This window comes from Grampus griseus (assembly GCF_964374135.1).
Source record: "Grampus griseus genome assembly, chromosome: 4".
Lineage (NCBI taxonomy): Eukaryota > Metazoa > Chordata > Mammalia > Artiodactyla > Delphinidae > Grampus > Grampus griseus.
Genome location: NC_138997.1, coordinates 2,621,811 through 2,636,072, shown reverse-complemented (window position 1 = coordinate 2,636,072; position 14,262 = coordinate 2,621,811). Strand labels below are relative to the sequence as shown.

The 14,262-nt window shown below is 40.5% G+C and overlaps 1 protein-coding gene across 4 annotated transcripts in view; it reads right to left on the bottom strand.

The window, feature by feature from the left end:
- RXFP1 (relaxin family peptide receptor 1) overlaps nt 1-14,262 on the bottom strand; it is a gene marked incomplete at both ends in the record, with an annotated part of 94,046 nt that overhangs the window by 26,124 nt on the left and 53,660 nt on the right. For 3 of the 4 annotated variants that reach the window (XM_082652678.1, XM_082652680.1, XM_082652679.1), the window contains 6 exons: nt 1,088-1,162; nt 1,741-1,812; nt 1,902-1,973; nt 7,163-7,234; nt 10,507-10,578; nt 11,275-11,380. In XM_082652678.1, the coding sequence (XP_082508804.1) occupies nt 1,088-1,162; nt 1,741-1,812; nt 1,902-1,973; nt 7,163-7,234; nt 10,507-10,578; nt 11,275-11,380 (469 nt within the window). Of the gene's footprint in view, nt 1-1,087; nt 1,163-1,740; nt 1,813-1,901; nt 1,974-7,162; nt 7,235-10,506; nt 10,579-11,274; nt 11,462-14,262 lie in introns of all 4 variants that reach the window. The other variant, XM_082652677.1, reaches the window with a different exon arrangement.

Sequence of the window (14,262 nt, the reverse complement as noted above, 5' to 3'; positions counted from 1 at the left end):
TTACACAGAATTTAGCAATGACACTAAAGTGGCTTAGTCTTTCTGTACCAAATGAACAAGTGAACAGATTGACAGGGGGGAAGGGGTGATGTTACATAGATATCATAACATCCTTTCTGTCTTCCTTCTTCCTGCCTACAAAGTATGTCTTGTGTTTTGGAGATGTTTTATTTTGATAAGAGTTTAGAGGAGTTAGTTTAGATAATAGGGATGTTTAATAAGAAAATCATGCTAAAAATATTAACAACTACCATTTGAAAAAACCTGACATCTGAAATGAACTAGGCAAAACCAGAAAAGTTAGTTGTCTTCTGTAAGAAGAGATAGAGAGAACCCTCCTACACTGTTGGGGGGAATGTAAATTGGTGCGGTCACTATGGAGAATAGTAGGGAGGTTCCTTAAAAAACTAAAAATAGAGCTACCTTATGATCCAGCAATCCCACTCCTGGGCATATATCTGGAGAAAACTCTAATTTGAAAATATACATGCACCCCTTATGTTCATAGCAGCACTATTTACAATAGTCAAGACATGGAAGCAACCTAAATGTCCATCAACAGAGGAATGGATAAAGAAGATGTGGTACCTATGTACAATGGATATTACTCAGCCATAAAAAGAATGAAATAACGCCAGTTGCAGCAACATGGATGAAGCTGGAGATCATCACACTAAATGAAGTAAGCCAGAAAGCAACAAATACCATATGATATCACTTATATGTGGAATCTACAAAAATGATACCAATGAACTTATTTACAAAACAGAAAGAGACTCACAGACATAGAAAACAAACTATGGTTACCAAAGGGGAAAGGGGGGGAGGGATAAATTAAGAGTTTGGGATTGACATATACACACTACTGTATATGAAATAGATAACTAATAAGGACTTACTGTATAGCACAGAGAACTCTACTCAATACTCTGTCATGACCTATATGGGAAAAGAATCTAAAAAAGAGTGGATGTATGTATATGTATAAGTGAATCACTTTGTTGTACACCTGAAACTAACACAACAGTGTAAGTCAACTACTATATTTCGATAAACATTTTTAAAAAGAGGAGATACATCAACTTACAGCCAGTGCAGCCTGGGCATGTGCTGACAAAGAGGCTTGTCAGGCAAGCGGGTAAGGATGTTATTCATCAGTGCTCTGAAAAAGAGAAACAAAAAGGAGTCTGATTTCTCTGTTTCTTTTCTCAACTGAAGTCAAAACGTGGTTTTATCATTATTCTTATGAAGTCATGAACATCTACTAAGTTCGTTGTCTTCTCACTCAAACTATTTTCTGTAAGTCTTGATATATTTAAGTGCTTGTTAGTAATAAAATTAGACAAACGGTAGCCATCATATGGAGGAAGCAGTAACATTAGCAACTGAAGAAAAGTCCTGTGCCCTTCAGTAGTGGGTACTGAAAAGGAGGTGATTTTAAACAAACGTATTTTTCTTTACCAAGATTAATATAGGATAGTACTGGTGTGCTTAAGAATATTTCAATAAAGCATGGCAGTGGGGCTGTGTTCAGTTTTGATGGGCTGACATTCTAGAAGATGGAAGATCTTATAAAACTGTTACAACTACAAAACAGCCTCATAGGATATGACTAGGAGATGGTTTTTAGTTGAAAATTCCATTTTAGGGTTTTAATTCTAAATGTCATGTTGTTAAACCCAATTTTTATTCATGCCTTTTCCTTCAGTTGAAATATTTGCATAAATTTTTAGTACTTACAGGAGAATAAGAGAATTTAGTCCATAAAATGTTAGTGGGGAAATTCGACTGAGATGATTCTCTTCAATTATCCTGCCAGCCAGAAGAAAAAAATGGGTTCATTTACATATTTTTCGAACATAAAGGCTAGTACTATAAAATGCCACATAAATTAAACATACAGCCACTCTAGTCTGTGGAGATCTTCAAAAACACCCGGCTTCAAGAAGGTTATTCTGTTATGACTGAGATACCTGAAAAAAGAGAAATAACTACAGTAAATTTGATACCTTCTTGATATCTTATAACAAGGAAAGGAAGAACAATAATTGTCCATCTTAAATTTTCTTATATGTTGTTCTCATCAGGCCATTTCCCTGCCCTCAGAGCCCTGAAAGTTCTCTATCACTTACCTTTTCACGTCTAGTTTTTCATTTCCCAATAATCAACCCACCATCAGCCAAACCCTCACTCCCTCTGTCTATTCATTAATTCATCAAATCGTTTTGAGCCCCTATGCTGCGGCATTGTGCTAGGTGTGGAATCGCTTTCTCCGAGGGGCTTTGCATCTAGTAGAAGACAGCATGTGAGCAGGTAGTTATTGCAGCAGCAGAGGGAAAAGAACAAAAACATGCAGTTCCTCTGACTTTTCAGCGGAGGAGGTGCCGGCCTCTGCTGGGACTGGGGAAGCAGAGCTTGGAGGGGAGAGGGGACAGGGAGTGTTAAAGAAAGATGTCTCTATTCCTGCCCTGCAAATAGGTTCATCTGTGCCATTTTTCTAGATGCCACATATATGTGTTAATATACGGTATTTGTTTTTCTCTTTCTGCCTTACTTCACTCTGTATGACAGTCTCTAGGTCCATCCACCTCACTACAGACAACTCAGTTTTGTTCCTTTTTATGGCTGAGTAATATTCCATTGTATATATGTGCCACATCTTATCTTATTTGCAAAGCATAAATAGAGACATGAACGTAGAGAATAAACGTATGGACACCAAGGGGGAAAGGAGGGCGTGGGATGAACTGGGAGACTGGGATTGACATATATACATTATACTGTGTATAAAATAGATAACTAATGAGAACCTACTGTAGAGCACAGGGAACTCTACTCAGTGCTCTGTGGTGACCTAAATGGGAAGGAAATCCAAAAGAGAGGGGCTGTATGTATATGTACAGCTGATTCACTTTGCTGTACAGCAGAAACTAAGACAACATTGTAAAGCAACTATACTCCAATGAAAATTAATTACAAAAAAAGAAAAGAAAAACAAAGGCTCTTCTCAACTGAGCCTTGGGTGAGGTGTGTCATTCACAAAGCAAAGCACGGGTGGGAGTGATTCCAGGCAGAGGAAATGGCTTATGCAAAGGTGAGAGGTGTGACGGTGACAAGGGGAGGGGTCATGGTAAAGAGGCTGTGAGGGGATGCAGGAGATGCCCCTGGAGGCAGGTATGGACCTGCTCTGGAGAAAAGACACTGAATGCCTTGCTGGAGAGTCAGACCCATTGTACTTTGACCCGACTTTACTTCTCACTCTTATGCAGAGTGAACCAACTCTTCCTTCTGTTGTGCTGATCTCTTACGTGTTTATTTCTTTGTTTTCTTCCAAAAGCAAACACCAGCTTTTAACAACTTTCAAAATCACCTCTCTTCTTTTATAGAGGCCTTATTTATTTTTTAAAAAAATTTATTTATTTTATTTATTTATTTTTGGCTGCGTTGGGTCTTCGTTGCTGCGTGCAGGCTTTCTCTAGTTGCAGTGAGCGGGGGCTACTCTTCGTTGCGGTGCGCGGGCTTCTCATTGCGGTGGCTTCTCTTGTTGAGGAGCATGGGCTCTAGGTATGCGGGCTTCAGTAGTTGTGGCTGATGGGCTCAGTAGTTGTGGCACGTGGGCTCAGTAGTTGTGGCACACGTGCTTAGTTGCTCTGCGGCACGTGGGATCTTCCTGGAGCAGGGCTCGAACCCGTGTCTCCTGAATTGGCTGGCAGATTCTTAACTACTGCACCACCAGGAAAGCCCCGGCCTTAGAGTCTTTATGTGGCCTTTTCTCTTTTTTTTTCTGAAGAAAACTTTTGGACACACACACAACCACACACAGCCCAACAGAAGCTGGTAAAGCAAGGGAAATATTTGGAAAACTCTAATTCCACTTAACTTTGTCCTTTGGTTTGGTAAAGCGGAGATGAGACTCTCAAAATACCTAAGGTTGCCAATGGTAGCAAAAGCACTGGACTCAAATGTGTGCAATATTCCTTTCCTTCCATTTTGTCTTAAAATGGCAGAGAAATTGTCTTGCGTGTTTATTTTTGTCTCAGTTTCTCTAATGCAGCAACTCACTGCTCTGAATCTGCTGTCAGACAGTTTGGTTCCTGGCTTCGCTACTTGTTAATAGTGTGACCTGAAACAAACAGCAACTTCAGAAATCCTCAGTTTCCCCAACTCTAAAACGGAAATAACACCAGTACCTAATTCACTGGGCTGTTGAACATTTGAGCCAGGCATGTCAGGAACACTTGGTGCATATTAGTAGAATGAGGTCTCTGTTCAACCTCCCATTTCAACTTCTTTCCTGTTCTTTTTCCTCATTGCCTATGATTCTCATGCAAGCATTTGTTCAAATTCCTCTTCCCCTGATACACGGACCACACTGATTTCTCTTTTTGCTACTCTGACAGCTCTTAGAGCTGACATCCTGTAAAATCTGTCCTTCCAGGAATCTCCCCTTCTCCATCAGATTTGACTTTTCTTGGGGGTAGCAAAGGATAAGGCCCCATATTAGAGCCACTTCCTTCCCTTGCAAGCCTGGAGCCCCAGTTGGGCACAGGAAGATGTTAAGAATCTCTTCAACAGTTGCCCTGAGCACCTCACGGGTTCCCTTAAGAGCCACTAGAAATCCTCTAGAAAGGGACTTGATCCACCCCCCATGCCCTGTGCTGTCTGATTTGCCCCGTCCTATTCATTTTTCAGAGTCATCCTTCACTGCTCTGGACCCAAAATAATCACTCCTTTTAGGGAATCCTCTTAGCAGTTGTGGTCTGAACAACACAGGTTTAAGTCTTAGTTAAGTAAACACCCTTGCCATTCTCTAGTTGTTGTGTGTATGTTGGCATTGTTTCCCCACCGTAGACTGGAAGCGTCCAGAGAGCGTGTGGGTGCCTCTCCCCGGTGGAAGCACAGGGTTCTACCTGCAATACTGCAATAAGGAGCTAGAAGGTAGCAGGGCTGACTTCTCTTTCTATGCCCCCCACGGTGTCTCGCTGAAGACCTTGCACACTGTGAGGGGTAATGAGTGTCTACGGATGAATGAAGAGCTGTATCTGATGTTTACCCATGAAAGACCAGAACCGTGTGACACTTTAACAGCCAGACAATATTCTCGCGCCAGGAAAAAACCAAGGTGCAGATGGAAGACACTTAAGTTTACTCTCCAGTCTGTGCCATCTTTCAAGAGCCTCCTGCGCACCCATTGAACATTAAACCAAGCAGACGCTGTTCAGCAAGTTTTGAACAGATTTGTGAGAGGCTGTAGAGAAAGGTAGGCAGAAGCATGATGAGGACGACTCCAGTATTGACTTTGAGTAATTTGCTAACACACGAAAGAGCAGGAAAGGGATAGACACAGCCACAGGGGTTACTGTTAAGACTTTGGGTCTCCGGTGACCTTCTCTGCTAGTAAATGATTAGGTGGCCTTCTGTATTTTTTTTTTTTTTCTTTTGTGGTACGCGGGTCTGTCACTGCTGTGGCCTCTCCCGTTGCTGAGCACAGGCTCCGGACGCGCAGGCTCAGCGGCCATGGCTCACGGGCCCAGCCACTCCGCGGCATGTGGGATCTTCCCGGACCGGGGCACGAACCCGCGTCCCCTGCATCGGCAGGCGGACTCTCAACCACTGCGCCACTGGGGAAGCCCTAGGTGGCCTTCTTGACTCAACCCCAAACTCTGGTACAGCCAGTGAGGAATCTGACCGGAAAGAGTTTCTTGGGTTAAGGAGTAAAAAGTGGGGTAGGATAGAAGGCAAGGGGCCAGAAATAAAATACAGGGAGTTGTTTATTAATGTGATTTTTTGGTTATATTTCCATTCAGTAACTTCTAGGTGGTAAGTTTCAGCTGCCTGGTAAAATGCAGCTGAAATGGAATGGAACTTTGAGAAAGACTGTTTTAAAAAGCTTAGCTCTTAACCACAATGAGATGCTACTTCACACCCATAAGGATGGCTGTTATTAAAAACAACACAACACAAAACAACAACAAAATCCCAGAAGGTAAAATGGTGCAGATGCTGTGGAAAACAGTATGGTGGGTCCTCAGAAAATCAAAACGTAGACCTGCCGTATGACCCAGCAATTCCACTTCTGGGCGTACACCCAAAAGAATGGAATGCAAAGACTCAAATATTTGTACACCAACGTTCATAGCAGCATTATTCACAATAGCTGAAAGGTGGAAACGACCTAAATGTCCATCCATCAGGAATGAATATAGAAAATGTGGTATTTTATATATATATACACACAGTGGACTATTATTCAGTCTTAAACAGGGAGGAAATTCTAATATATGTTACAACATGCCTGAAACTTGAAGGCATTATGCTAAGTTTAAGACGTGATGAAAAAGGCCTGACACTAAAGGGAAAATATTACCTGATTCCACTTCTGTGAGGTCCCCTAGAGTAGTCAGATTCATAGAGACAGAAAGTACCACGGTGGGTGCCGGGGCCTGGGAGGGGCCGTGGGGAGTTAGTGTTTAGTGGGCGTGGAGTCTTAGTTGGGAAGGTGAACAGTTCTGGAGATGGACAGCTGTACAACAGTGTGAATGTACTGAACGCCACTGAACGAGACCCTTAAAAAGGGTTAAAATGGCAAATTTGTTATATATGTTTTACCATAATTTAAAAAAAAGCTTTGTTCTTTTAAACGTATCGTGCTTTATGTATTTGTAAAAGCAGAATTAGTGGGAAAAGAGTAACTGGAGAAGTCTTTGGGTTTTTTCCTTCATAAATTTTAATCATCGCCAGGCTTTCTCATGTTGATAAAGTTCATTCAGTCCTCATTCCCGTCACCACGGCTTATGTATACTGAGTTCCTACTGCGTGCCCGGCACAGTGCGCCCAACTCTTCCCACGGATTTTCTCATTCGTTCCTTACAACCATCCTGAGGTAGGTACTGTTGTAGTTTGCATTGTACGGTAGAGGGAGCTGATGCTTAGAAAGGAAATTAAGTTCTCAAGTTCACACATCCAGCGAGTGGTGAGGTAGGACTGGGACTGCAGCCTGTGTGACTCAGGGTCCCATGCCCTTGGCCCCAGTGCTGTGCTGCACCGTCCACTGCCTGCATGTCCCGTGGGCACTGTCGTGGGCGGGAGGGCCGTGGTGGGTGGGATGGGTCGGGCTGGCAGGCCACCACGGAAGGGCAGACTAATGGGCGCTGGTACTCACAGTTTAGTAAGACTGTGGAGTCCTCGGAAAGCATAGACGGATACGGATCTAATCTTATTGTTTTGTAGGCACCTGTGAAAATGATTATTAAAAGGAAAACGTAAGGAAATGTAGTTTCAGTTTTGCAAGATGAAAAGAGTTCTGCGGATGGCTGACGGTGACAGCCCTGCAAAGATGCGGGCGGATGTAAGGCCTCTGAACGTACACTAAAGGGTCAAGCCAGTACATTTTATGTTGTGTGTATTTTACCACAATATCTTGTGATAACCTATAATGGAAGAGAATGTCGAAAAAGAATACACATACTTATACGTATATGTATAACTGAATCACTGTGCTGTACACCTGAAACGAACACAACATTGTAAATCTACTATACGTCAATAAAAGTTAAAAAAAAAATGAAAGAGGAAATGTCAAAAAATTCTTAAAAATTAAAAATGGTAAACATAACAAAATAATTTAGCAGAGCTGGGTATCATGTCATTTTGTTTCTTGATTAAGTTCACATATGATTAGGCTAGTTTTTATTTGGAACTTCTAGTTATAAAGGTAGGCACACGAGAGCTAAATTTTTTTTTTTTTTGCGGTACGCGGGCCTCTCACTGTCGTGGCCTCTCCCGTTGCGGAGCACAGGCTCCGGACGCGCAGGCTCAGCGGCCATGGCTCACGGGCCCAGCCGCTCCGCGGCATGTGGGATCTTCCCGGACTGGGGCACGAACCCGCGTCCCCTGCATCGGCAGGCGGACTCTCAACCACTGTGCCACCAGGGAAGCCCGAGAGCTAAAATTTAATGTTTGAATTTTTAATGAGTGAAACTTCAGTTTTAGTGTATGGTAATGCACTCACTAATCAAACAAGCCTAGAAGCCTTTTTAACTTTTTAACATTTTCTGCTATAATTCTACAAACTTGACAGTATTCAACACAGTGTTGGCAAAACTACAAGGCTGTGACATCGTTAAGACCCCAAACCATATTTCATGTAAACCACAAACTGGCCAAGCAAGTCAACTTCAATTGTATTAATTTGACACCTAAGTTTCGCTCCAAAAACTGTTTGAGGAAACTTACCAAGAGTATATATGACAAAAGAGAAAAACAGAAATAGAAAGAATCAGGTGGACCGAGAAGATCGACAACATTCCAGAACATAGAGGGTGGGACCAGTTTCAGGGGAAGCATATATTAGTATCTTATTTTTAGCCTGGAAGAGTCCCCAAACTTCTGAAACCAGAACTATGATTTTTGCTAAAAGAAAATTTCCAGGAACAAGAAGTAAAAACAGTAACACTTGTTTTTCATATTAAAAAACAAACAGCAAAAAAGGATCAGGTCTAGGAGAAGATAAATTAGCTTGGAAGGCCAAGGAAGTATGCTGGCTGCGGAGTTCACTGAGGTCATGCTGGAGGTTGGGTCTGGAGTTAACAGGAGGTCAAAGGAGACAGAACCTGGAGCACAAGCCGTTGCAGCCCACACACCCATTTAAGCTCTGCACATCTACGTACACTGGCCCCAGGTTGTGAACAAGGGCAAAAGTAAGGGCTTCAACTCTTATTTCTTCTACTGATGCAGGTCACCATTGTTCTTCAGGGTTTGCTGAGTTTATGTATAATTTTCACAGATTTTAGGAGTGATAAGGGATAAACCAGTATGGGCCAACTCTCAGTTAATTAGAAATTTTGACTAAAGGAGAGTCCCTATTTCTCCAGCATGCAAGAAACCTAACTTTGATTGTAAAATGTTAAGTTTGTTATACACCGAACACTCTCACAGAACATGCTGTGGTCCAATCATTTACTAGGCGATGCATCTTTCTCACTAATAAACAGAAAAACTTTGACAAGTATTTATTCATTTATTTCTAAGTACTGTAATTTTCTGTTAAGCAATAGATTATATTGCCTGGAGGTGGAGCCAATCACCAATTAGAACTTTTTTGGTAATTAGGCTATTTTGATCTATTACTTGGAACAAATTGGTCGTTCAAGAATTAATTCAATGTTCACTGTGTAAAATTGCTAAACTATTGAATCCTGATGCTTAGAGTCGAAGCCCCGACTCCTTTTAAACCATGTGGACATAAGGTGGTGCTAGAGATCAGAAAAATTCTTCCTACTCCAGAAATCAGAAAATAAAGTAAGGAGATATCCTCTTGAAGTTTGTGTATCAGGTTTAATTTTGAAAAGCTCTTCTCACTTGATTGATAAATGTCTAGAATACAGTTCTGAAAAGTTATTTTTATTAGAATTTAATTTTCTGATGTGAAATATTTTTCTGCAGGTAATCCGAGCTTTGAGAACATTTCATCAAACAAAGTGGATACATTTTTCTTCTGATTCTGCTCTATCTTTATTATCTTAAAGAGAAAGTACAGATAGATGATATCTATATACCAGGGGTCTCTAGTGTAAAAACAAATCCCAAACCAGTGTAGGTGTGAGAATGAAACTGGGAATTCTGAGACGTCTTCTAGATAGTGTCATTCAGGCACAGAATATTTAAACCCAACAGTTTAAGCCTATGACAATATGATTTAGCCACAAAGTTGACCTAAATAACAGATAACCATCCCCTGGGCCATTATGGATTCTGTGAGTACATAGGTAATCTTAGACTGAAGAGAAGCTAGCATTTCAGATAAAACTCAACCAATGAGGCAGATGTGAAAATGGAATTAAGTCCCTAAAACACATGCTTGGAGGTTTCAAACCACAAGGACTTTCTCTCTTAGGTAGAGATTGAATTTGCAAACATATGGAAGAAAATTCTTCTCTATCTAATCTTTTTTTATTTTTTAATATTTATTTATTTATTTGGCTGTGCCAGGTCTTAGTTGCAGCACAGGGGATCTTCGTTGCCACGTGCAGGATCTGTAGTTGTAGCATGTGGGATCTAGTTCCCTGACCAGGGGTCGAACCTGGGCCCCCTGCATTGGGAGCATGGAGCCTTACCCACTGGACCACCAGGGAAGTCCCTTCTCTATCTAATCTTGAGGGCAGCTCTGGTAAGGGGTCATTACATCGTTCTGTAAGATGGGCATTGAAATGCAGAGAGTAAAACCTCTTGAGTATATTCACTTGGGGGCAGTGTGGTCGGAGGGTTCATAGCACACGTACTCTGGTTTCTTTGGGGATAGGTATCTGAGATTTTTCTAGGATAGCTTCTAGAATTACTCAGGAAAAAAAGTGTTACCTGGTAGTCTCCAGCTAATGGCTAAATAATTCCCAAAAGAGGGGTTAGACTTAAGCAGTGGTGCAGTGTTTGTCTCTGCAGAAGTGGGAAGAAACAGATAGGCCAAAAAATGTTAGTCAATTCAACACTAAGAATTAAAATTTTCCTTACAGCTTCTGAAGATCATGGTACTTCTTAAAGCCATCAGGAGGAAGTTTTCTTATTAAGTTCCACTTGAGTGACCTGAAATAAATGTAAATTTTGGTTCTTACTTAAAGGTTTTTTCTTTACTTTTAACAACATTATGAATAATTATAAACTTTATTTACTTTAACACTAGCTTTCAGGAAACATTTTGCTTCATGATGTCACTCTTGTATTCATAATATCATTTAAAAAATTTTAGAGAGATTTTATTTGAGAGGTATTTTTATTTTTATTTTTATTTTATTTTTTTGCGGTACGCAGGCCTCTCACTGTTGTGGTCTCTCCCGTTGTGGAGCACAGGCTCCGGATGCGCAGGCTCAGCGGCCATGGCTCACGGGCCCAGCCGCTCCGCGGCATGTGGAATCTTCCCGGACCGGGGCACGAACCTGTGTCCCCTGCATCGGCAGGCGGACTCCCAACCACTGCGCCACCAGGGAAGCCCAGCACATACACTTGATTGCATCTTTTGTTTAGATAAAATGTGGCGATACTAAATACTTCACAAGATTGTTATGAGGGGCTAACTAAATAAGTGAACATATAGAACAGTTTAGAGTCAGATCTATCATGTAATAAATGCAAATAATATCAGCAATCATTATAACTGACCAAGGAACAATGATATCATCTTGTGACAACGCATTATTAATAATGACAAGTACACCTGAGTTATGGTACAGTTTCACAGGGGCTGTTCTGGCTGTTAGGATGAAGCCGTTCTTTTCTACTTACATTAAAGTCACATTTGAAGAAACTGATGGAACGGCTCGTAAATTGGTCTCGTCACAATCAAGCTCTAAACCTCGGCAAAGACATTGCACGGGCACAGAACCGACCACTGAATAAAGAGGAAGCGGTAAGGAATGGGGATGATGAGGGACCAGGAACAGGAGGGTAATGAAAAGAAAGAAACAAAAAGCTATAAGAAAATCATACACAAAAATGTGTCATGTCTTATGTACGCAATTTGTGCAAAGCTTTAAATTAAGGTTCCAAAGTTTTGCTTTTAACATTAAAATGATGCTAGAACTTGAAGAAAAGGAAACATATACATTTACCAGCCCATGCATTTAAAGAAAAAAAAAAAAAAGCAGCCTGCCCCTCTCCATTTGTTGCAAAATGAATGAAGTCATCTGCTCTTTCTTATCCTTGGAGAGTAGCTACGTCCCAGGGTGACAGGACAGGGTGTGATGGACGTTAATGTCCATATTAAAGCTGCTGTTTAAGAATAAATTATTAATAGTTTTAATGGAAGACGAAGCCCTTTTTAACTAGCAAGAAAGAGAACTCAACTCTGAACTATAGTGCTGGGAGATTTTTTTTTTTTTTTTTAATTCAGGAGTTCTTCAAAAGACTTCTTTTGGCCTATGTAGGGATGTAAGGATGCCTACAGCTTCACTTGAGGAAGTGAATATTTCTTATGCATAGCCATTCTGTTCTCACTGATGAGAGCTGGAAAGAGAGAGGAAATGGAATGTATGCCTTTGATTACCTTGTGGGGCTATAGCGGTAGTTTTAAAGATGTGACCTGATATTTCTAAAGTCTGTTAGAGACTTGCAGTGGGGTGTTCATATAGCTAAGCAACGAAATGGGATTATTATTCAGAGTAATAGACATCATCTGACTGCTGACTTGATGGGGAATGGACGATTCCTGGGAGCAATGAGGTGTGTTCTTTTCTATGTTTACTTTGAAACTCTGCACTTAGAGCAGAGGTTACAGCCTCGAATACCTACAGGGGCAGGCAAAGCGGGTAGAGACTGCACCCGGGAGTCCCAGTGGGACAGCTTCTCCGAACTGTTGGCCTATATTACAACAGGAACATCTGTGGCCAAGTCAACCAACTTCCTCAAAGAAGCCAGAAAGACAATGTTTCGTACTATATAATTACCTACTTAAAAATAATAATGCCTAACTTAAAACATTTTAAATCATCATAGGACAAACACAACTTCTTGTGAGAACTGTCTGTTTGCAGACTTTTAGTCTATAACCTTTACAGTAAAGCTTCTGCAGAGTAGAAAGTCATCGTGATGGCAAAGGAGACACGCTGAGGCAAAGCTGGGGGGTGACAGAGATGCACACGGGCGGCTCCAGCCTTGGAAATAGTCACGTGTCTCTTTGCGCAGCTATGAGGCCACAGGTGTTTTCCCTCTCCTCCCAAATAACTCTGCAGACTCCCTACAGGATCCTGAGAGCTCACGATCGATCGTAATTTAGGTTTTGTGTGTTTTGTAAACAGAGTCTGTGCCAAGAACTTTAAAACAGGTTTATGGTTGTAAGTGACCATTCTGGCGATGGAGCTCTGGAAACTGATTCTCTCTCTCTATCCGCTGCTAATGTGAATGTTGTGGGGATGGGAGGTGCAGGGTTAGGGTGGAACACGAAGGTCCCGAGAGGGACAGTATGAGAGGTAAAAATGGAGGGCAGTGAAGTTGGCATTAATCCAGTGTGTCTTTTCTATTATGCATACTGAATTCAGATAATCCATATATGCTGATCACAAGGTTACCTGTGATAGGGAAAGATGAAAAAATGACACCTAAATAGCCAACCAGGAAAGAAGGAGGAAACATATTGTCACTTACAGAGTATTTTGAAAAGTGTATAATATGGAAACCTGATTATGCTAAAATTCTACCTGAAAATATGATAAGAATGGATTGCATAGAAAATTTCAACTATGTTCAAATAAAAAAAGATGAGTAATGCACCAGCAAGTTAATGCTGGTAGCTTCTGAGTGGTGAAATTATGGCTGAGTAAACAATTCTTTCCAAATCTGCATACTTTCCAAATGCTTGAAATTTAAACTTTATTAATATATTGGTTAGTGATGGATGTGTTTCCCATGATATTTTTCTTGAGAGGTGACTTTGTAACTGTGAATTCCTCACATTCTTTCATCCAGCCAAAAAGTATTATAAGCCATTTTCAGTTAAATTTCCAATAAATCCTTATTATAATCTGATTTAAATAAAGCGGTACAAAAAAAATAATAAAGCGATACCATAGGAACCTTCATTTAAGTTTCACCCCTTAATCTTACGTTACACTTCCCATTTCATTCTTACACTGCTTTTAAGCTTGAAAAAAGACATTGAATTATGAATTGCCACCTCTCCCCCATCTTTCTTGAAAACTGTAATTAAAAATTATATATTTGTTCATTACTAAGAATTGATAAAACGTCGCCTTTGTATTTTTTGAAACATTTTTTTTGTGTGTGTAGCTGCATTCCTCTTATGTAAGTATACTTAGGACACATTTCTCCCAGAGTTCATCATCGAGCAAAAATTTATTTCTCTTGCTAACTTGATCTGTTTTCCCCCTTTGTTTATTTTTGTTTTACAGACCAGACTATGAAAAAGTCATGTAGCCCATTATTTTTCCTCTTTGACTTAATGACTACAGAATTAAGAACTAGGCAGTAAATTTTCTTAGTGAGGATTTCCTTATCTAATTTTTCTTCTCCATTCCTTTTCCCACTCACCATGGAATTTTTGTCTCTTATGTCATGTTAATGGGTTAAGTCTGTTCGTAGCCATATTTTTATTGTAAATTGCCTAACATCCTTTTGGGAATAACGTGAAATATAAAAAGATTAAATTAAAATTTAAGAAATGAAAAGAAAAGGATGTACAATAAAACAAGAAAATAAAAACTACATTTTGAGATCATATGTCTTAATCCATTCATTTTTTGCCTTGTATTAGTAGTT